The sequence below is a fragment of the Fukomys damarensis genome, unplaced genomic scaffold (assembly GCF_012274545.1).
Source record: "Fukomys damarensis isolate Sample0158 unplaced genomic scaffold, DMR_v1.0_HiC HiC_scaffold_12, whole genome shotgun sequence".
Taxonomy (NCBI): domain Eukaryota; kingdom Metazoa; phylum Chordata; class Mammalia; order Rodentia; family Bathyergidae; genus Fukomys; species Fukomys damarensis.
The window spans coordinates 39,607,530-39,631,563 of NW_022900924.1; the positions used below are offsets into that span (position 1 = coordinate 39,607,530).

Below are 24,034 nucleotides of genomic sequence, written 5' to 3' on the forward strand. Positions count from 1 at the left end.
ATATATATATATGGTTATGTGTAGAACTTTCAGAGTAGAGTGAGAAGACAACAGAATTAGGCCTCACAAATTAAGCTGAGGTCTTTAATGCTTAATGGAGATAAGCATACTTTAGATTATGTGGTCAAATATCCAAGTTGTGTGTGTGTAGTATTTAAAATTTAGCAAAATGTAGTATCTTTAAAGACAGCCCCAAAATTTTCTAAAAGTGTTTGGTATGACCTTATATTTCTACGAGCCAATGAGAAGCTCCACGGGATTTACAGCCTCACTTTTTAAAATCTGACATTAGGTTTACAAGATAACTAATTTGCTTGATTCTCCTTTTTTTGATTTTATAATAGTAGAGGTTTATTGTAGAAAACAAAAGATATAAAAGAACCCTCTTCCATCAGTATTTGAGTGTTAGGTAATTTGCTTTCATTTTCTCCATTATTGGAATTTTGCTTAATATAAAGTTAACATTCTGCTATTTATTTATTTTTTACTATTATTTATTTTGGATGATACTCTAAATTAGGGTCTCACTTAATTGTTGAATTCTGAAATATCACCCACAAATTGTTCTTCTCCAGACAGTTCAGTGTTCCTTTTTAGAAGCAGTGATGTGCCACCCTTAACTGTAGACGAGATCTGTAATTATAGTATAAACACTAAAGTAAGCAAAATATTGACATAAAATAAATACCTGCTATCGGTAAATGCACCAACTATTCCTCTACCAATAATGGAACAGTATTCAACAGTAATAGCATTGAGTTCACATGTAAAGATTCTTAGAACTTAATGGTTATACTAGTGAGGATAAAGGGAGGACCAGGGATTTAGCTCAGTGGTGCTGCCACCGACCTTGCAAGCACAAGGTCCTGAGTTCAATCCCTGGCACCAAAGAAGAAAAAGAAAAAAGCATAAAGGGTATGGTGAACCAGAGAATCAAAAGAGAATTTGAAAAATAAATCTGTCGAAGATGAAGAGAGAAAAAGGAGATAAAGTATCCTATTGTCTATTGATGAGTTAAGGGAAATTAGTAGTAGTAGATAAAAGTAATAGCAAAAGAAGAAAAGAAAGACAAAAAGAAAAAGAATTGAAAAGGAAAAAAGGAGATAAAATCTTCGATTCCTCAAAACCACTGAAGGAAAAAGAAAACATTTATTGGTACATTTCATAATGATAACACTCATCAGGGAATTTGCACTTGTACATGGTATATTTGCCCCTTTTTTCCCTGCCCTCAAACCCCTTCCTCTCCCTATGTACAAATGCTGTTTGCATTTTTTCCTTCTATTTTCACCTTTTTTCTTGTCCTTTCTTTCCTTTCTCCCTCCTCCTCCTTTTTTCCTCTTCCCATTTGAACATTTTCTTCCCATTTACCAATATCTTATTATACATTTAGTCCTTATTTCCACTCAGCAAAATTCTTTTTGAATGAGTGATTTCTTTATGGGATCTGAAGTCTTGGAATCCAGCAAGTCAGGATGTTTTCCACTTAACTTTATAGTCTGTGAGTTTGTGAGGTGCCCCCGCTGCTCCGGATGCCACTGTAATCCATGAACCTCAGACTGTGGCAACTATCAAGGTGTGTCCATGCTGTTCGTGTTGGTAGGTAGCAAAGCAGTCAGACCTCTGGTCTCTGCTTGATTTAGGCAGTGGCTGGGAGTTCAAGCAGATTGCTGGACTTATGCGAGCACTTTCAGTTCCAACCACCCATGAAAGCCACACTCACAAGGACTGCTATCTTACCTTGGAGAGCAGGGGCCCATGTCTTTCTAGCTGGAGTCTAAACTTGTCAGGGAGACTCTAACCGGGACCCTCAATATGGCCTCATCCAGTCACTGCGGGAGGGAGTAGCACTGAAAACCCTGGAGTGGAGTTATTTTGTAGCTGTTCTGTGGCCATTATTAAGTCGTTAACCCTTTCCCAAAACAACACCTGATGAAACACTCTCTGGTAGTGTGGCAGGTGCTGTAATGGCTTTCTTCTCCAAGTGTAGCCTACTGTGAGAGAGTCACTTTAGGAGCAAAACTCATGCTGTTTTTGTAGCTTACAATAGCCGTGGGCTTTTCTTTGGGCTAACACTGCTGGCCAGTTCTGTTATTTCTCCCTGGAGCTGCTGACTCTACAGGGCTTATCTTCTCTCCCTGGGTGCTGGGCTCATCCACGATCAGATAATTTGGTTGCTCAGTGGCTCTGCTCCCCCATGCGGAGAAGAAACAAACTGCAGAGTGTGCTTGGAGTTGAGTAGCTGCAGCCAGAGAGCAGAATATATGTGTGTATTATTGGCCAGGGGTGAATGCCATGTGGGCAGTTTCCTATTCACTTTTTCATTTATTTATATTTGTGATTTCTCATATAAAAGAGATTGCAGTATTTAAGCTTGTGGGTCTGGCTTATTTCACTTAGCATTGTGGTGTCAAAATACAAGTAACTAAACAACTCAATTTTATTTATTTATTTTTGAGACAGGGTCCTGCTTTGTAGTTCAGGCTGGCCTTGAACTCACTATGTAGCCCAGGCTAGCCTCAAACTCCCAGCAATCCTCCTGCCTTAGTCTCCCAAGTGCTGGGATTATAGGTGTGTACCACCATGCCTGACTTCAGTTTTATCTTTTATGGCTGAATAGTACTTTGTTGTTTATATACAATATACCACATCATCTTTGTCTGTCCATGTGTCTAAAGGCATATAGACCATGTCCGTAATTGAGCTACTGTGAATTTTGCTACTATGAACTTGGGTGTCACTTTAATATGAGTTTAACTTTTTCTAAAAGATGCCCACAAGAGGAATAGTTGGGCCATATGGAATTCCTATTTTTAGTTGTTTGAGGAATCTCCATACTGATTTCCACAGTGGTTATACTAGTTTACATTCCCACTAACAAGATAGAAGGGTTCCTTTTCCCCCACAATCTTGTCAGCTTTTCTTGAGTTTTTTGGGTCCTTAGTGATAGCCATTCTTGCTGGTTTAAGATGTGATCTCAGTGGGTGGATAACCAATTTTCCAGGCACCATTTGTTAAAGAGGTATCTTTTCTCCAGTGTATGTTTTTGGTCTTTCTGTCAGCAGTTAGATGTCTGAATCTGCCTGAGGTGGAGGTTTCTGCTCCCTCAGTTCTGTTCTGTTGGTCAGTATATTTTGTTCTAGTACCATGCTGTTTTATTGCTATAGCTTTATCTGGGATTGAAATGCCTCCTGCTTTTGTCTTTTTGCTTGGGATTTTTTTCAGCTTATCTAATTCTCTTCTGGTTCCATATAAATTTTAGGTTCATTTTTTCTAGTTGGGTGATAAGTGCTATTGATGTTTTGATTGGAATTGCATTAAATCTTTATATCATTTTTTGGTAATTTCTCCACTTTGATATTATCAGTTCTGCCTGTCCAGGAGCAGGGGATGATGGCCTTTCCATTTTCTAATGTCCTCTTTAATCTTTTCTTAGGAGTACTGTAGTTTTCATTACAAAGGTTTTTCAGTTACTTCATTAGATTAATTCCTAGTTATTTAATTTTTATTTTAATGAATTGAAAACATTCCACAAATTGTTTTCCTGATTTGTTTTTCTGTGGGTTTATTGTTGGCATTGTTGGGTTGATTTTATATTCTAATACTTTGCTGAATTTGTTTACTCTTTCTAAGGCTTCTGGTGATTTTTCTGGGTCTTCTGTGTTAAGGATAATGTCTCTGTGAATAAGGATTGTTTGACTTCTTCCTTTCCTGTTCATATCTCTTTTCTTTCTCTTGTGTGATTGTTCTAGCTAAAGTTTTGAGTATTGCTTTGTTGAACATGAGCAGCAGTAATGGTTGCCCTTGTCTTATTTCTTTTTTTACTTTGGTACCAGGGATGGAACTTGGGTCCTTGTGCTTTCATGGCATGCGGCAGAACCACTGAATTAAATCCGGACCCTTGTCTTATTTCTGATTTCAGAGTGAATGCTTTTAGTTTTTCCCTATTGGTTTATTTTACCTTTTTATTATATGTTTGTGATATAATATACACATTTATTGAGTTTTTCCCCATTTAGTGTCATGGTGGTGGACTTGTCATAAATGACTATCAGTTTGAGGTAAGGTCTTTCTATATGTATTTTTGCCAGGGATTTTATTGTGTTTGATGTCAAAGGCTTCTTCATCTATTGAGATGATCATGTGATTTTTATCCTTCTGTTTATGTGGTGTATTGCATGGATTGATTGTTGTATTCTGTTTGTAAATACCTTGTTGAGGATTTTAAATTCCCATTGTTTTTAAGAACAAAGACATACCATTAATGTTCTGCTTTAAAAATATTAAAATAGCTTCATTTTAACAAATTTATTGTAGTGCTTATTTTGTGACTTCAAAAGTATTAACAGAAAATTTAGAAAATAGAAAATTCAGAAAATTACAGAAACTTTAGAAAATAGAAAAGCATAATAAGGAAGAAAAAGTGCCACCCATTTTTAGGGGTGTTGCCTGCCTACCACTATTAATTTATATACATATATACACCTGACTTTTTGTGAAATAGTTGCAGTCTTAATACAAAATTGAGAAACTATTTCCATAGCATTTAAGAATTAATATTTATCTGCAGTGCTTTGTAATGGTTGTGTAGTATTTGATCCATTAATTTTAAATAAATATTCAAAAGGAAGATCATTATGAGAAAAGATTTCCTGTCAAGTATCAAGGTGCATTAAAATTTCCTGGATTCATTAAGTCTATGCAAATTATTATTGTCACTGTAAAGAAGTTTAGAATATAGGTCTATGGCTGTTGATTATAATTATACAGTTATTACACACAAATAATTATAATTATTTTAGAATTCTTTTGATATTCTTTGTAGGTACGCAGACAACACATGGAAAGATGTATGCATTTCTTGGTGGAGGAACTCAAAGTTGTGGATCCTTTAGAAGCACGGAATCGTATCTTCTTTGTTTCAGCAAAGGAAGTTCTTAGTGCTAGAAAACACAAAATACAGGGGTTGCCAGAAGGTGGTATGTATTTTAGGTTTCTTTTTAAAATAAAATTTAGGTTGTAAAAAACAGTAATATGCTTGCTCTATACAGTAGTTCCCCACCCAGCGTTATAAAACTGTGGTCTGAAAACATTAAATGGAAAATTTCAGAAATAAACAATTCATAAGTTTTAAATCACTCACTGTTCTGAGTAGTGTGATGAAATCTCTCATTCTAGGTGATGGGAATCCTTTTGTCCAGCAATTCCATACTCTCTTCCTTGCCCAGTCATCTTGGTAGTCAGATAGCTGGCACTTTTGCTGGGGTGCTGGTATACAAGTAACCTTTATTTTACTTTATAATGGCCCAGAAAACAGAACTTACTTACATATATGCCAAAGGGAAGCTATAAAGTGCTTTCTATTTTTTGATTTTTTTTTTCCTTTTATTGAGTTTATTGGTACCATCTAGGTATACAGTACAGTTACATTCATTATTGGGATCCTCCTGTACCTTTACATAATAGGTTTTAATTCTCATTTTTTCCCCTTGTCCCTTCCCTCCCTTCACCCCCTCCTCCCCTCCCCATTTACAAACACTTTATTTCCATTTTTTCAGTTTCTGATATTTTTTTCCTCTCTCTTATTACCTTTCCCCCACCCTTCCCACTTTCCCTACACTTTTAGCCCTTTACTTCCTATTTCACATTATTAATTATCTCATTAAGATCCTGTGTACTATTATAGTTTTTCACACCAGAGAAACTATTCGGTATTTCAGTTAAATAAATCTCTGTATGAACATTAAAAATAGGGAATCCTAAAATAAAACTAAAAAGGAAAGTAAAAGAAAAGACAATGATGTAAGATTAAAATAATCCTTAATTCTGAAGATGAAAATGGTCCCTTAACATATTTAAATTGCTTCTTGCTCTTGTAGTCTTATCTTTTTTTTTCATTATTTAGAGAATACTTTATTATTTTCTGTAATCAAACCCATGTAGATATGACCTTACATATTTAGTACAGTGTGTTACCCCTGTACAAATGGAAAAAAAAAGTTAACATTTCTAGACCAATATGGCTGTCCATTTCTGTACAATGCCAACTCAACACAGTAAATTAGGATAACTTTTTCCAAAGTTGACAGCACCGTTAAAGTTTCCCAAAATTCAATTTATATATGTGTGTGTGTGTGTGTGTGTGTGTGTGTGTGTGTGTGTGTGTATTTATATTTATATAAAAAGACTAATAATAGCAGTATGTTATACATCAATAGCAGCAACAGCTTTTCCAGGTTCCGCAGTCATCTGAACAAAATTATAGACATTCACCACATTCCATTAAAAAAAACAAAAAACAAAGAAAAGAATAATATCCAGAAAACAGCAAAGTTATGTTGCCGTTGTGGTACCTCGCACCATTAAAGTGCTTTCTATTAAGTGAAAAGGTAAAAATGCCTTATTAAAGCAAGAAAGAAATGTGCTGAGGTCACAGATCTATGAATAATTCTTTTATGTGAAAATTATGAAGAAAGAAAATTATGCTAGTTTTTCTGGTCGCACCTCCAATTTCAGGAGTTGTGGCCACAGTGCCTGACAAATGCTTAGTTAAGATGGGAAAGGGATTAAATTTGTGTATGTATATTGTAGGAAAAGACTTACTATTTATAGGGTTTAGTATCTATAGTTTCAGTCATCGATCGGTAAGGGATCTTGGAATGTATCTCTCAACGATAAGAGTAGAGTACTGTACTAGCTTTAAAATTTTTTGCCTATCTTACAGGTGGGGCAATTGCTGAAGGATTTCAGGCAAGGTTACAGGAGTTTCAGAATTTTGAACAAATTTTTGAGGTACGACTTTTCTGAATGTGTTGGCTAATACAAAATACTTTTGTTGGTTAGAGAGTGGTTGTAATCTTCATTTTCATTATCTATCTTTGTCAATAACCTCTGCTGTTATTTAGTGTAGTTACTGACACAGCAAGTGAAACAAGGAAAGGTTGAAGAAAGGAAGCCCCTGCAAAGTGGATGATCTGTAAGAACTGAGAATTAAAGATTATTTCTTCTTTATTCTTTTACTTTACATATTTATGTATAAATAAGAAACTGGTTTCCATTATTGCTTGTGTTGTGCAGTGAATAAAAGTCTTTGTAGGCTGGGGATTTGGCTCAGTGGTTCTGCCACCTGCCCTGCAAGCGCAAAGGGCCCAAGTTAAATTCCTGGTACCAAAAAAAAAGTCTTTGTATTTTGTAATTTGGTGCAACTGCTGTTGGAACAGATCATAGAGCAAAGTGAAAATTATCTTTTTTATATTGTAATACTCATAGAGCTAAATAGAGCATGGTTAGTGCCATTTGACATTTTATTACATTTCTGTGGTATATTGCTGTTTGTTAACCCTTTTCATTTGGTGCCAAATGTTGTGACCAAGAGAATGAATACTGCTCTGGTACTTTAGGAATTGATAGGAAGCTACTAAAGTGGCTGAGTGGTGATATACGTGTATGTAGCGTTGGGAGGGAGGATAATTTATTCTTTTAAACAGTAGTCATTTGAGTATTCAGAGACATGAAGAACCATCCTGCATTTGACTGAAAAGTTCTTTAGATGATAACCTTCTAAACTGTAGTTCTGCCTAGATTATATATCACATTCCTGTTAATGGACACAGAGACCTCATAATTAGAAAAACATCCATTTGTAATTATTCCTGCTTCTAGATTGTAACTGCTTAAATGGCAATACGAAAATTGAGTATACTTAGAAGACTTTTTTTTTTTTAAAGGTTCTGGGGGTTGAACACAGAGCCCTATGCATGCTAGGCAAGCACTCTACTTTTGAGCCATAGTCCCAAGCCAAGAATTGGAAGTGAAGTGGAGTAAAAGCAATCAAGAAAATCAGTATTATTCTTGTGTGTGTATGTGTGGGGGGTTTGGACTGACCTACATCCCGAACCTTTTTTAAAATTTCCCAGGCATGGTGTTGCACACCTGTAATCCCAGCATTCAGGAGGCTGAGGCAAGAGAATTGTCGAGTTTGAGGATAGCCTGGGATACATAGTGAGTTCAAGACTAGCCTAGAATATATAGTAAGACCCTGCCCCAGAAGACTAAAAGAAAAAAAATACTGAGACAAGGTTTCGCCAAGTCCCCTGGCTGGGGTGGAGCTGTGATCCTCTTGCCTCATCTCCCACAGTGCTGGGATACAGATGTGCACTGCCATCTGCAGATTTTCTGGCCTTTTAAAATCTACATTTGGATAGACATTATTGGAAAGGCCAGTTAAAAATCCAAACTTGTTTGCCCAAATATTTCTCATTATCTATTTTTAATAGTTTTGCTTATATGACTGGAGAGAAGAGGGGTATAAAGTTAACTTCTTAAATATCAGTGGATTTGTTGTAAAGTGTAGTTTTGGAATGCTTAGTGAAATACGTATGTGGGCTGTGTTATGTAGTAATATTGTTCCAGTGGCAAAAGTTGCTTAGCCCAAGAGTTCAGGACCAACCTGGGCAACTTATTTAGTAAGAGCCTGTCTCTTCAAAATGTGTATGTATGCAAGTTAATAAATACGGTGAATGTTTGTTTATTTATTGGTACTGGGGAATCAAACCCAGGACCTTGTGCTTTCGAGGCAGGTGGCAGCACCATTGAGCTAAATCCCTGGCCCTAAATTTTTAAAATTTACAATAAAAGACATTGCTAGTAAAATACTCAGAATACCCCGCCACACTTGGAATGCACTTATTCCATTGTTCTTAGCAATGTGTCTTTTATTGGATAAGTTTATTTATTAATTTTTGAGACAGGGTTTCACTTTGTAGTTCAGACTGTCCCTGAACTCACTCTGTAGCCCAGGCTGGCCTTGAACTTGTGATCCTTCTGCCTCAGCTTCCCAAGTGCTTGGGATTACAGGCATGTACCACCACGCCTGACTTGGATAAGTTTATTTTTAAAATTTAAACATTTACTATGTTTTTTATCACTCTTCTATGTATACATGTGTGTATGTGTGTATGTATAAGTGTATTAAAATGTGTGTATGTGTGTGGTGAGAGATAAAAGGAGAGAAATAAATGAGACGGAAGCCAGGCATAGTGGCCCATTCCTCTAACCCCAGCACTCTGGAAAGATCTCTTGAGTTTGAAGTCATCCTGGAATATAGAGTGAGATCCTGTCTCAAAAATCAAAATAAAAACAAAACAGATGAGGCTGACTATTAATATTTGGTACATCTAGCTAAAAGGTATATTAGTGTCCTTTTTTGCACTTTCCTGTCAATTTAAAATACACTGAAATTATAAGTTTGGAGCAGTGAATTTTATATTGTTTGTTTGTGGGGTCTGTCATCAAGGGGACTTAACAGATTCATTGGTTCTGTTTTAAACATATTAATAGCTAAAAATGTGTAACTGCATGTGTAACTATCAGCCAGCTGCTCTCAATGTCATAGAAAATAAACTCGTCATAGGGACGCAATTTTTATATTGGTTCTCAGCCATTAATAAGTTTAAATGTAGCATACAGAATACCCTGACAAGATGGAAATTTAATTAGTTTTTTATAGTATTTTAAATTTCTCTGAATATTAGTTTGTGATAAATATGGGTACTTTGTATATTATATATGTTCCCCGTGGAGAATAGCATATTAGTGTGTAAAGACTCTTTTCCCATGCCTCTTACCATCCTGCAGATGAACAGGAACACCAGTCAATGTATAATACTTTTTAATTAGAAAAAGATTGTCTCTTTATGTTCATTCATCATTATATGTTTTTGAAACAAGTAACATATTGTCTAATAACACTTTGGAGATCTTTTCATATCTGTCCAGTCTAGCTCTAACACTGTGCTGTTACCTATGAATTTGAATCTTCATTGCTGATATCTAGACCTACTTCGTCGAGGAATATAGGCTTTCTTTTAACCTTTTTTTCTTTTAAAATTATTTTTATGCTTTTATTATAATTTTGTGGAGATTAGTTTGGCACTTTTTTGGGCGGGGGGATGGAACTCAGTACCTTGCACTTGCTAGGCAGGCATGGTACTGCTGAGCTGCATTCCCAGCCCTAATTTGGCACTTTTATGAGTCACAGTTATTTAGAATATAATCAAAGCTGTGTTTTGCTTATTAGAGGATGAGTAGTTTACAGCTCAGTTAACTGGAGGGTAACTACTGGTGGATTTAAAGAAGGAAGCATCCTAGAATGGGAATACCATGGCTTCCTACTACCAGTCCTGTGAGGATTAGCAAGAACTGTCACCATCATCATAAGTGAAGGTAGTTAATTCAAGAAACCAACAGTTCCTGAGTTGTCTTTCAAACTGTTGACTAAATGAATAACCATTATGGGCCCTATATCTAAGGAAATTAATTTTGTTTTCTGTACTTTAAACAAAATCCTGAAGAGGGGAGCTGACATAGCAAGATTATACTAGACCTTTTTTCTGAGTGAAATGCACAAATAATTTTGGAGAATGAATTTAAGCATCAGTTATAAACAGTATATTTAATGAGCATGTAATATACTACATAATGATTTCAGGATAACTGGAATATTAATACCTTTTAAAACTTGCATGCTACTTTTTTAACAAAAGAGGGATAGTAGTGAGCTTTAGGAATTAACAGTTTATACTAGGTTAACAATAAAGAGGATCAAGAAGATAGTCATAGCATTGGAGAGTTTGTAGTTTGATACTGATTTGACTCAGGCTAGCATCTCTTAGGTTGTTCAAGACTGGATAGCATTTCTCTGTAAACACTTGTTTTTAAATGTTACATCAGTGCAGAATTTGTTTTTTCTATGAAGTAAAAATGGAATGAGGCCAATCAATCATCAAATAACAGTTTTGTGAATTTTGAATGATGAAACTACAGTGATAATAAATAGTACTGCAAGCTAGGCATGGTGACACATGCTTGTTATCCGAGCCCTGGGGTGGCTGAGGCAGAAGGATCACAGAGAGTTTGAAGCTAGCTTGGCCTATGTAGTGAGCTCAAGGCCAGTCAGTGTGAATGACATAGTGAGACCCTGTCTCAAACCAGAAAAACCCCAAATGGTATTGCATATGTCAAAAACTGAAAAATTGTACAAAATGTCTGTCACCATATGCAGTACATTCTGTTATAGTCTGTTAAACACTGGTTATGAAACGCTTAGTTGATTTATACTCTTAGTGGACTGTGAGCTACATGAAAGTGAAACATGAGTTAGGGCATCATTAGGCCTGTGTGTACCCACTGCAGTCTAATGATGAAAGGAGAGTTATCTTTAAAATAACTGCACATACTTTCCTGTAAATTATTTAAAATATAACAAGTTGCTAAAGACTATCATATCATTCAGCTAATTTTCTTAATAGGAATTTAATTCACAACTTATTGAAGAACTTTATTAGGTTATCTGTTAAAAGTGAGAAAAATAAGAGATGAACTCAAATTGGCTTAGCAGTGATAAGAATAGGTATTTATAATGGGAAACCTTTTTAAACATTAAATATAGTGCCATTTATTTATTTATTTTTGTTTGTTTTAAATGTTATAGTCAAACCATTCCACATTACTGTGTAAAAATACACAAAGATATAAACTTGCTGTTAAATAAAGCCTCCTTTACTTTTGAATCTTAATTATTTTAACCTTTGTAATTTTAAGTTGTGTTTACTGTTATTTTTTTTTTTCCCCTATCCTTATTTCTATTTCGATTTAAGTTAAAATCAGCAAGTTTTTGTGTTTAAATTCCTGAAAATGTTGGGATGGAATTACAGTAATGTGTTATGGCTTGGGCCCCTCGCAGGAGTGTATCTCGCAGTCAGCAGTGAAAACAAAGTTTGAACAGCACACTGTCAGAGCTAAGCAGATACTAGACACTGTGAAAAACATAGTGGATTCAATAAACGTGGCAGCAGCAGAAACAAGGTATGAGTTCACTTTATTGCAACATGAAAATGTTAGTTTTGTGTTAGACTTTTAACCCCACAGTTTTAAGTTGTACTATAAATACTTGCCACTAAAATCAGTCCTGTGGATTTAATTGATGTCTACTTGCGTGTCTTTAAATGAATATTTCAAAATAGGTTTATTAATTCTGTAACTCTTAACACATCATTTACATACCATAAATCTTAGTATTCCTGTGTATGAGTTATGATTTAAAATGTTTAGTACATTTAAAATGTCTTTAAAGCAGTGGAAGAACCATTTCTTCAAGCAGAATTTTATGAAGAATTCCAAATCAGGTGATCCTTTTGATGCAGTCAACCCATGACCGCCCCGCTTTAAAGCTGGAAATGAATACCTAGCAGTAATAACAGTATTGATGTAAAACATAGTTCTAATAAACTTGGTAGTCTAGAAATAAAAATCGGGACATCATTAGATGTGACACAACTAATCATCATGTTAAGCCTCAGTGGGACCTTTAATAGATACATGCCTGTTCAAAGAAACAGCACCAAAGATTAAATCCAAGATAAGATAAAACATTTTAAATGTATTTCCTTTTGCTGGGAATGCCCCCCTCCCATATCCCATATAAGTCTGTTGCTTGATTTTTGTACTGTCTCAGGAATACATTCAGTACAAAAGTAGGGAAATGCCAGCCGATAGAACATAAGGCTGTGAACCCTGAGACTGATCTCAACTCCAGTACAGTGTAGTATCTGTATACAGCCTTTATGTAATAAGACTGAGTTGCCATAGAAGTCCCTTCCAACCGGATGGCTTTATTATAGTACCCAACATTTAGCCTAGCAGATTGATCTTAGTAATTTCAAAAAATACAGGACATTGAACTAAATATGACACAAAGATGTGATTTGAGGATAGTTTCTAAAATATAATACATGGAAACTCTTTGAGCTAAAAATCTTAAAAAGCATCTCAAGTATTTGTTTTCCTATGTCATTTAGGAATCAACGAACTTTCTATGAAGGCCCAGATAATAAATATTATAGGCTTTGTGGGCCTTACTATTTCTGTTGTAGTGAGTCAGCTCTACAGTTTCAGAACAAAAGCAGTCCTATATAGAACTGAATGAGTGAAGCAGTGTTCTGAGAAAGCTGTAGTTAAAAACTGGCTTTGGCTGGATTTGGCTTACCCTTTGCTGACATTTATTAACTGAACTGAGTTCTGTTTTGATTGTTCATATTTGTGAAGTGTTTGGAGACTTAGAAACTATTGAACCTTTGTCTGCATCAGGTACCAAATGGGCAAAGGGACAGTGTAGTTTATATCAAATCATCTATACAGAGTATTTCATAAGTAAAATAAAATTAGAGTAATAAATGAATCCTTTCAGATGTCAAAATGCACAATTTTTTTTCTTGTGCCATGCTAATAGTTCAATATATAAAAGAGTGTCCTTACTTAACTGCTTTGGGACTTTGATATACTCTTTACTGATTACTCTTTATCATATATTAGGGTTTATTCAATGGAAGAGAGAGAAGATCAAATTGATAGACTGGACTTTACTCGAAATCAAATGAATCTTTTAACACTGGAAGTTAAGAAAAAAATCAAGGAAGTTACTGAGGAGGTGGCAAATAAGGTAAAAACTTTATGATCACGATACCTGGAAATGGAAACTTTTTTAATAATGCTAAAAGTTATCCCTTAACTTAAAGGAATGTACTTTTGATTTGATTTTTTAGTAGTTTATAATCTTTTTTTAAAATTTTAAACTGATTTTTAAAATATTTTCAGGTTTCGTGTGCAATGACAGATGAAATCTGTCGGCTGTCTGTTTTGGTTGATGAATTTTGTTCTGAGTTTCATCCTACTCCAAGTGTATTGAAAGTATATAAAAGTGTAAGTTAAAGTGTTCTTAAAAAGTTATTCTGAGATGGTTTCTGTACCTTATTCTTTAGTCTTATTTAGTGGTTTGGCTGTTTCTGTGTCATGTTGGCAATCTTGTGCACTGGTAGTACATGTACACTCGTATATGAACTATACAGAGGGCTGTGGGGGTGTGGCTTGGCAGGAGTACATGCTTAGCATACATGTGTGAAAGCCTGGGTTCAGTCCCCAGGACCAAAAACCAAACAAAAACAACCAAAATGTATCCTCTAAATGGAATTAGGATCATTTTAGTATTTGGTATATTTCAGAAGTCTTTAAAAATCTATATATTTTCTGGAGGAAAATAATGTGAACATTTACCATTGGTAACAGGAGTTAAATAAACACATAGAAGATGGTATGGGAAGAAATTTGGCTGATCGGTGCACCAGTGAAGTCAATGCCTCAATGCTTCAGTCCCAGCAAGAAATTATTGGTAATTTTTATGTCTATAAGATCATGTATAGTTTTTTTCTTTGTTGGTAAAGAATATTTTAGAGAAGACAACATTATTTATGACTATTTCTTATAATAAATGTAATTCTTTCCAGAAAATTTGAAGCCATTGCTTCCAGCTGATATACAGAATAAACTTCATACACTGATTCCTTGCAAGAAGTTTGATCTTAGTTATGACCTTAATTGCCATAAATTATGTTCAAATTTTCAAGAAGATATTGAATTTCGTTTTTCCCTGGGCTGGTCATCCCTTGTACATCGATTCTTGGGCACCACAAATGCTCAGAGGGTGCTGCGTGGATTATCAGAGCCTATCTTTCAGGTATGTATCTTTGATTTTACCAGTTCTGGCTCTGATCTGATTGGCTTATTTTGCTTAGCATGTTTTCAAGCTTTACTATGATGGTGTCAGTATTGTAGTGTCAGTATTTTATTGCTGCTGGTGGCCAAGTAATATTCTATAATAAATACAACATTTGTATCCATTCAGCAGTTGATAATACTAGTAGTTAGTACTTTGGGGCCAGTGTGAAAAATACTGCTGTGAACATATATTTTTCTGTGGAAATGTATTTTCATTTCTCTCAAAAATATAAATAGGAGTGAATTGCTGGACTCTATGGTGGGTCATACTCACTTTCTGAAGAATTGCCAAGCTGTTTTCCAAAAATGATTGCACCATTTTACATTCCCACCAGAATTGTATGGAGCGTCCAGTTTCTCAGTGTACCTGTTATTGTCCTTTATTCTAGTGGTGTGAAGTGGTAGCTCATGGTAGTTTTGATTTCCATTTCCCTAATGAGTAATGATTTGGAACATCTTTTCTTGTGCTTATTAGCTATTCGTGTACCCATTTTTATGAAGTAGCTGTTCGTATCTTTAGTTATTTTTAAAATTATATTATTTGGTTTCTCTTGAGTTTTAGGAATTATTCATATATTTTAGGTACAAGTCCTTTATCAAACATATGACTTCCAAATATATATTTTCAGTTTTTTTTAACGTATTTTGTATTTTAAAGGTTTTTGTTTTGAAGTCCAACTTTTAAAAAAAAAAAAAGTATCCATGCTTTTGATGGGTGGTTTGTTTTTATTCTTTTGGTGTTGGGACTATCCCCCAGCCCATTTATTTTAAAAATGCAGTTTAATTTTTGTTGAAAATTACTGATACAGGTAGACTCCATGATATATTATGAAAATGTATTGTTAATGGTATCATTGGTCCATGTCACAAAAACTCATTTTCTGTTCATTTTTATTTTCCTTATATATTTGTAGTAAGTGTGTTATTTGGAATCATTTTTTCATACATCTTCTGATTTTAAAAGAAATACAAAAGTAATTTTATAAAAGTAATTATCTCACTTAAACTTATTTGACTGTAATGCTTTCCCCCCCTAAATTTATCAGCTCCCTAGATCTTTAGCTTCAACTCCCACTGCAGCTACTAATCCAGCAACGCCAGATAATGCATCACAGGAAGAACTCATGGTTACCTTAATAACAGGATTAGCTTCTCTTACATCGAGGACTTCTATGGGCATAATAGTTGTTGGAGGAGTGGTAAGAAACATCTTCAGCATAGTTGATTTTGATTGTTTTGTTTCTTTGAAACAGGGTCTTCTCTGTATAGTTTAGCCTGGTATTGATCTCACTATGTAGCCCAGGCTAACCTTGAACTTAACGGTAATCCTTGGTTTGTTTTTTTCTTTTCTTGAGATAGGGTCTGTGTTCAGACTGGCCTTGAACTCACTATGTAGCCTGAGCAGGCCTGAGGTCTCAGTGATCCTCCTGCCTCAGCCTCCCTACTGCTGGACTTATAGGCCTCTGCCACCACACCTGGCAGTGCCACCATGACCAGCTTTAATTGAAATTGTCACAAAGTGGTCTGTTAGATCACGAAAGGAAAGATATATTTACTTCTGCTTCCAAGATCTATAAAGCAATATGAAAATCTACAGGCTAAAAGTAGTGAAGAATTTCTCAAATCTTATTATAAATTTAAATATATCTGACTATCTGGTTTTGATTTGTTTGGGATATTTTTTGGTATTGCTGGGGATTGAACACAGGGCCTGGGGCACACAGGCACTGTATCACTGAACTATCTCCTCAGTCCTGTATTGGTTTTGAAACAATACTTCCTCTTTTCACACCACAGCATAAAAATAATATTTATATGTTATAGTAACAAGAAAGGTCTGATAGGGCTGGGATTATGCTTAGTGGTATAGTGCTTGTCTAGCATGTTCAGGGCCCTGAGTACCACAAAAGGAGGAGGGAAAGAGAAAAGGGAGGTGGTCTAAATACAAAGGGAATCGGTCTTAAAGTATTAAAGGTTATTTTTAGTATTGGACTGTTTGGTTGTTCTTTCCAAGACAAGGCCTTGCTCTACAGTACAGGCTGGCCTTGGAATCACTATATGGTCCTGCATAAACCTACCAAACACTGGTATTATAGTAGGTGTATATGCCATGTCCAGCTTACTTAATAATAATTAATTGTTGAAGATTTTGAGATACATTGAACCAGTTTATCAAATCTGACAAATTAAACAGTTTTTCCTGGTATTTATGTGCTGATCATTTTTCTATGTGATTGACTTTCAGTTAACATCACCTTTTCTCATGGTGAAGAAATACACATTTTTAGAAAATAGATCTGACGGAAATATATGTAGTGAGCTTGTAATATATTCCCCCAGCTTGTATTTTTCTTTTCAGAGTAAGCTGTGACTTTATCTTCCAGATTTGGAAAGCGATAGGTTGGAAACTCGTGTCTGTTTCATTAAGTATGTATGGAGCACTGTATCTTTATGAAAGGCTGACCTGGACCACCCGTGCCAAAGAGAGAGCCTTCAAACAGCAGTTTGTGAACTATGCAGCTGAAAAACTGCAGATGATTGTTAGCTTCACAAGTGCAAACTGCAGCCACCAAGTACAACAGTAAGTTGAAAGATGCATTTTTTATTTTGAAAAAAAAAGTTCTTTGAAGTATGGCATACCTGCAGAGAATGAACACATTTTGAATCACCACTGAGGTGAAAGAAATAGAGTAAGTCATCAAATGTCACTTCTATTTTCTCCAGTCACTATTTTTCCCATTCTCCTGATAAGTTAGATTTGCACATTTTGTATTTAGCATGTAGGAAACTTTGTCAGCAGACCTGTTCCACATTTATGTTTCTGTCCTTGGAGGAATTTGGCTTCTTAATTAGAAGACTGAAATGCTTTTTTAGCATTTAACAAGTGGGCTTAATGCTGGGAAGACTCCTGTTTTATGTGAACTTAATTTTTTTTTTTTTTAGTTTTTTGAGACAGCGTCCCACTGTGTAGTTGAGACTGACCTAGAACTTACTATGTAGCTCCGGGCTGGTCTCGAACTCACAGTGATCCTCCTGCCTTAGCCTCCCGAGTGCTGGGATTACAGGCCTGTGCCACCATGCCCAGCATGAACTTAATTTTCTTTCATAGTCCAGGTGTATAAGCCCAAAGATAAAATTTTTTTATATCAAGAGAATTGTATTATAATATGATACCTATGTCTTCCTAATTGCTGTTTTTATATATCTTAGATACTTGTTTTACTGATTTAGTGAAAGTATATGGAACGCCACTTAAGTCAAACCACAATATTTTTGTATTTGAATACAGTTGTGAGCAGAATTTAAAAGCTCATGATAATTTCAATTGAATTAAAGAGAAAACATGCACATAATTATGATACAGAGTAAAAGTGAAGTGTCCTTGAAATGTGGGGCTCAGTTACTTAACGCATAGAGCAAAGTGGACCAGTAAAGCTATCCTAGAAGAGAGATAGCATATGAAATTCGATCGTGTAAGAAGAATGGAAAGACAAAAAAAAAAAAAAAGGTAGAGAGGAAAGGAATGTGTTTAAGAACATGAAAAAGAAATTTCAGTATGGCAGATGTAGGTGTTTTGTTTGTTTGCTCTAAGATAGGGTTTCACTACGTAGTTGGGGCTAGCATTGAATCACTGTGTAGCCTAAGCTGGTTCTTGAACTCACAGTGATCCTGTCTCAGCCTCCTGAGTGCTAGGATTACAAGTGTGTCACTATGCCTGGCTGCAGATTTATATTTAGTGTAAACCTTGTGTAATTTGAGTGTAAACCTGTCATAAGGACCAGGCTCTGTCTGTGTGTACAGGGGTTGGGGTTTCACTGGTTAGGAATTCTAGGTGTGATGCCATAAATAACTTAGCTCTAGAACAGAAAACATTGCATTGATGTGACGTATGGAATAGAGACTAAAACAGGAATTACAAAAAGGTTAAAACTATTTCACACATAAGGTCAGATCCTAAGCTAATGTAGTTATAGCAATAGAAAACAAACAAGGAGACAGCAGATGTGAGGAACTTGTTTATCCATCCATTCATTCACTAAGTATTTTTTGAGCTCCTATTTTATTCTTTTATTTATTTATTTATTTATTTTTTGGTGCCGGAGTTCGAACTCGGGTCCTTGTGCTTGTAAGGCAGGCCACCGAACCGCTGAGCTAAATCCCCGGCCTCGTGAGCTCCTATTTTAAATGACAGTTGTGTTTTTTTTGTTTTGTTTTGTTTTGTTTTTTGTTTTTGGTACCAGGGATCAAACTCAGGCCCTTGTGTTTACAAGGCTGGTGGCAGACCTACTGAGCCATATCCCCAGCTATCACAGTTTTAATGTATTTATATGAAGAACTTTTCTCTAATGAAGATACCTACCTGGATCTTCAAAAGAAATAAGTTGAGATTCATATAAATAAAAGCAAATTAATGTAGCTTTCTATTCTTTTTATCATCAGACGTTTACTAATTGCTTGTCATGTGATAATTATGGGAAATAAAAAGTAATAACTTGATCCTATCTTCAAAAATTGCATTCTCATGGAGGCAGTTTTCAATAATTACTCATTTAAAATATAGTAGGTAAATGTTAATTGAATATTTAATAAAAAGAATGAAACATGCTGTACTTGTGTAACATTGGGGTTTGGTGAAGTAAAGTAACTGGAGAGTAAAAAAAGCACAGCAAAGATGAAGATGCACAAAACAGTGTATAGAGAAATTACTAAGTCAGTGCACTGTGTTCTAGCAGGTTGCATGTCCCAGATATGCTCCTCTGTAAAAATACAAGCATTGTGTTTGCTAAGGCCAGTATGTTAAGTAGCACTTAAGTTAGATATAACGCATGATAACATCTGGCTGTGATTTAAAGTATTTTTGCCCACTTCACAAAAGTTCTTAGATTTTTAAAAACTTCATGTTTTTAATGGGCTAGGGAAGAGTAAAATTTTTTGTGCTTATGAAGAAAGATACCCTCTGCCTTTTCATATTTTACTGTACCTGTATTCACAGCCACCTAACAGATGTAATACTGCCTTTTGAGGAAGATGAAATTAGGCTTATAGTTATATTCAGTTTACCAGTGCCATAGCCTCCCTCATATCATTCTTAGCAGTATTCTTTGATTCTTTAGCATATTGTGCTCACTTCAGCAGCACGTATACTAAAATTGGAATAATTCCCTAGCATGTAGATTTTTTTTCAAAAATTTTCTTTTTATAAAAGCTTTACATTGAAGTTACTCATTTTAGAAGGCATTCACGACTTTTTTTTTTCTTTTTCAGGGAAATGGCTACCACTTTTGCTCGCCTGTGCCAACAAGTTGATATTACTCAAAGGCATCTGGAAGAAGAAATTGCTAGATTGTCCAAAGAAATAGATCAATTGGAAAAAATACAAAACAATTCAAAGCTTTTAAGGTACTTAAAACCTTTTTTTCTCAATAATGTGAACATTTACTGGTCTTATTAAATATAATTATGTAAAATTACTAATGAATTTATATTAGAAAACTAGTTGTTTAAATTATGATCTTTCATATTTAATTGTTTTACAGTTTCAGTGAAAACTTATCTTAACAAGAGAATGAATTCAAAGAATTTTATAGATCTAAATTTAACTCTTTTAGGCTAAATTAGTCCCCTCAGAAATTCCGTAATTTAGTTTATGTCGAAGAATGTAACTTCTGTTCTCACTTGGGACTATTGGGTGTGCTTAAATTTGAAACAACAAAAGTAAACAAGCTTTCTGGAAAAATGTGGATTTCCTGGTTAATGTGATTTTTATGGATTCTTTTAAGATTTAATAAAATTTGCTTTTGGGTACATGAGTGCAAGTATCATAAAAAAATTCTATACTTGGATGTTCTTTCAGGTTTCTTACCCATTGGCTGACCTATTGGCATGTCTGGGAAAATCATTTGGCACCATCTAAACACTTGTTTTCAAGGCACATACTACATAAAATGTTCTGTGTAAGGGCAGCTTAGTAACCATTATTTTATTTTTATTTGTTTATTTTTTGAGACAGGGCCTTGCTATTTAGTTCAGGCTGGCCTTGAATTCACTGTGTAGCCACGGCTGGCCTTGAACTCATGGCGATCCTCCTGCCTCAGCATTCCAAGTGTTGGGAATATTACAAACATGTGTCCATACCCAGCAGTAGCCAGTATTTTCAAATTGGAGGAACTGTCTTTGGACCATGTAATGCTTTGGTCACTGATGAACTGCATATATGCTGGTGGCCCCATAGTATTAGGATGAAGGTGAAGAATTCCTATCACTTATTAGCCATCGTAAGATCATAGTGTAACACATTTATGTTTGCTTATACAAATACTTATTGTTATAATAATATTGTTATTGTGTATTCAGTACAGTAGATTGCTGTACAAGTTTTTAACCTTGTAGCATTGGGCTATATCATGATCACCTAGGTGTGTTGTCAGTTGTAACATAGAGGTTTGTGTGTGTGTGCTATGATGACCACATTACAATGAAATCAACCAGTGATATATGAGTAACTCTTAGAAGGTATCTAGTCATTAAGCTGAGTATGGCTGTGTTTGAATGTCCATGGTTACAAGATTAGGCTTAACCATTTGTATTAGTTAACTTGCCTAATGCCCCAGGAAAGTTGCCTGAAGTCCAGTGGTGTTCATAACATATGTATATTTAATGTGACAAAACTGTATGTATGTAGAAACAAAATGAGATTTTTTTGTCATTGACTTTTATGATGATTGGTATTTTATTCTTTTCTTTTAAAATTAGAAATAAAGCCGTTCAACTTGAAAATGAGCTGGAGAATTTTACTAAGCAGTTTCTGCATTAAAGCAATGAAGAATCTCAACAGTAGAGATTGCTTTGGTGACCATGATAGGAGGAAACGGAACTTGGAAGATGGGGAGGACAGTTGTTATTTTTATGAAATGACTTCAGTATGAATTACACTAACTACTAAATAGCAAATCCCTGTGTAGATTCTGGTAATTATCTATCCAGGGCGTTTATGTTTCTGAAGAGTGTTATGGTAGGTCCTTAGTTTTAATTTCGGGTTTAAAAGTGACAAAATTTGTTAATAATGAATTAGTTAAAAGCAATAGAACCAACTATGTGACCCCTGAGGGGTGGGTCCTTGAGCTCTTCATTAGGGCTTGCTTTATTTCTGATTCTGAAAAACGGTGCTTCCTGGCATCCAGGAGTTGGAAGTGATCCTTTTGTCTTTTTTCTCAAAACTAGTTTTTGATGCCCTCTTTAATGGGAATAGTCAGTTTTTTTGTTTTGTTTTATAAGCCGCATTGCTCTAACCAACCAGGATTGTGGAATGTTCTTGAGTGTATTATTTATGCAACTTAATCTCTCAGCCATTGTGGCAGTCTGTAAACCACTAATAAATACAGTTTTTACCCCTTCTTTTAAACTGACATCAAACAGTATAAAGGTTTGTTAATATACTTAGAAAAGTATCTGAGTTAAAATAGTTTCCCAATCTGTTTTTTAAGAAACATTTTCAGCTTGGAAGTTTTTAAGTCCAGTAAGGAAAGCTTTTCTCTGAAGAATAGTTTGAAATGATAAAAACAGCCAAAGATACAGGCCTGAATTTGGGTGATAACAGGGTTTAAAAGCTCTTTGGCAGTAGGCACTTGCTTAAGATCCTGCTGGATTGTCTCCCATGAGAGGCTTTTACTTTTGATTTTATAAATTTGCCCAGGCTTCTTTAAAAATTACTATACTTAGTGAAATGTTGATGGGTTCAAGTATCATGTCTCCTATATTAGTGTATATGGAATTAGTAAACATGACATCATTCTAGAACCTTGTTATAAAAAATAAAGGATCACCAGATCAGTATCACCTAGATGCTTATTAAAATGCACAACCCCGAGGGACAAAACGTATTTGGCCAAGGGACACACAAACTTCAGACCTTTTTGCTTATAGTGCTTCCTTTTCTGTCCTTTAAGGCTCCTGAATGCTACTTGGCTTTTTCATAGCCAAGGTGTGTACCTTTACTTTTCAAGATAGTTGAAGGAGAAAATAACATTATTTGGGCCATAGGAGCTTTTAAAAAATATTTTTATGCAAATCGGGTATTTGGGTGCAGTATTCAAATGTAAATACAAATGACTTAATTTTTAGCTTTTAGTTGATATATATAAGCCAAAACTGGGACAGGCCATTGGTAAGAGTTAGGTGACAACACGAAAACCTAGTGTCTGACACTGGATACCACATCAATTTCAGTTACAAGTTATGTGAAAGTACTTGAGCTTTGGTTATCACCTCAGTATAGTAGAATGATTCTTGAAGTTTGATCCCTGAATTATCACCATCACTTTCTTGTATTGGGGATCAAACTCTGAATCTTCTGCTTGAGGCAGGCAGCAGAACCAAGCTAAATCCCCTGCCTCACCATCACTTTTGAACCTGTAAGAAATGCAGGTTCTCAGGTCTCTATCCAGACCTAAGGAATCAAAGACTCCATGTTTCAGGCCTGGCTTTTTTTTTTTTTTTTTTTTGGTACCAGGGATTGAATTCAGGACCTTGCCCTTGCCTGGTAGGCACAGTATCACTGAGCTAATAGATCCCCGGTCCTCTGGTATAATAACTGGTAAGTTTTCTATCTCTAGTTTGAATGCAGTCCCACCTGATCAAGTTTGAAAATGTGTGGATGTTGGGAATAGAACATTAACATAATGGGAAGTGTCTCTTCTACCCAGACATAAGTGCGCCTATAGGTAGGTCTATGACTTATACAGAAATTACATAATTATGACTGATGTAATTCAAAGTTATTACACGTACACTTGGTTATTTACTATGTGTGTCTGCAGGATTATTTATAAACTGTATAATCTTAAAAGTTTTTATAAAACATTATTAATATATAACTTATTTGCCAGATAGTTTATGAATGTGGCATTTATGCTAGCATTTAGTGAGTTCTGACCCTTCACTCTTAGTCACCTGTATATATAGTAGGCATACAGACAATCTCGAGTTAACTGGCACTTTGACTGCATTTACCATAGTTTATTTAAGGGTAAGAAATGTGCTGTAGACCATCATGTGCTGAGAAGTTTTTCTCTACATTAGATACGCATTTCACAGGTACTTAACAACTATTCTTTCCCCAGACAGAATATCACATCTGTTTCTTAAAAACTTTTAAATCAATATTATAAGCAAGAATTGGTTATTAAGAATTAAAAGGGAACTAGATTACCCTAAAGGAGCTACCGGGGAAGAGGTCATTTGCTTTTGTTTCCCCTCCTTCTCCCCAACCCTTTTCCCCCCTTTCATTTTCTTTTGGAACCGGGAAATCAAACTCAGGAACTTGTGCTTGCCAGACAGGTGCAGCAACACTGAGCTACATGCCTGGGGTCACTATATTCCCTGGCCCAGGTCATTTGCTTTTGAATGAAAATCTGTGGCCTATTAA

At 35.2% G+C, this 24,034-nt stretch overlaps 1 protein-coding gene across 1 annotated transcript in view; it reads left to right on the top strand.

The window, feature by feature from the left end:
- Mfn1 (mitofusin 1) overlaps positions 1–23,330 on the top strand; it is a 43,074-nt gene extending 19,744 nt beyond the window's left edge. The window contains exons 8-18 of the mRNA XM_010632448.2: positions 4,826–4,979; positions 6,725–6,792; positions 11,744–11,865; positions 13,372–13,498; positions 13,654–13,758; positions 14,122–14,224; positions 14,340–14,569; positions 15,657–15,809; positions 16,995–17,191; positions 19,876–20,010; positions 21,364–23,330. Coding sequence (XP_010630750.1) covers positions 4,826–4,979; positions 6,725–6,792; positions 11,744–11,865; positions 13,372–13,498; positions 13,654–13,758; positions 14,122–14,224; positions 14,340–14,569; positions 15,657–15,809; positions 16,995–17,191; positions 19,876–20,010; positions 21,364–21,424 — 1,455 coding nt within the window. The 3' untranslated portion in view covers positions 21,425–23,330. The remainder of the gene's footprint in view (positions 1–4,825; positions 4,980–6,724; positions 6,793–11,743; positions 11,866–13,371; positions 13,499–13,653; positions 13,759–14,121; positions 14,225–14,339; positions 14,570–15,656; positions 15,810–16,994; positions 17,192–19,875; positions 20,011–21,363) is intronic.
- The last annotated feature ends 704 nt before the right edge of the window (positions 23,331–24,034 follow it).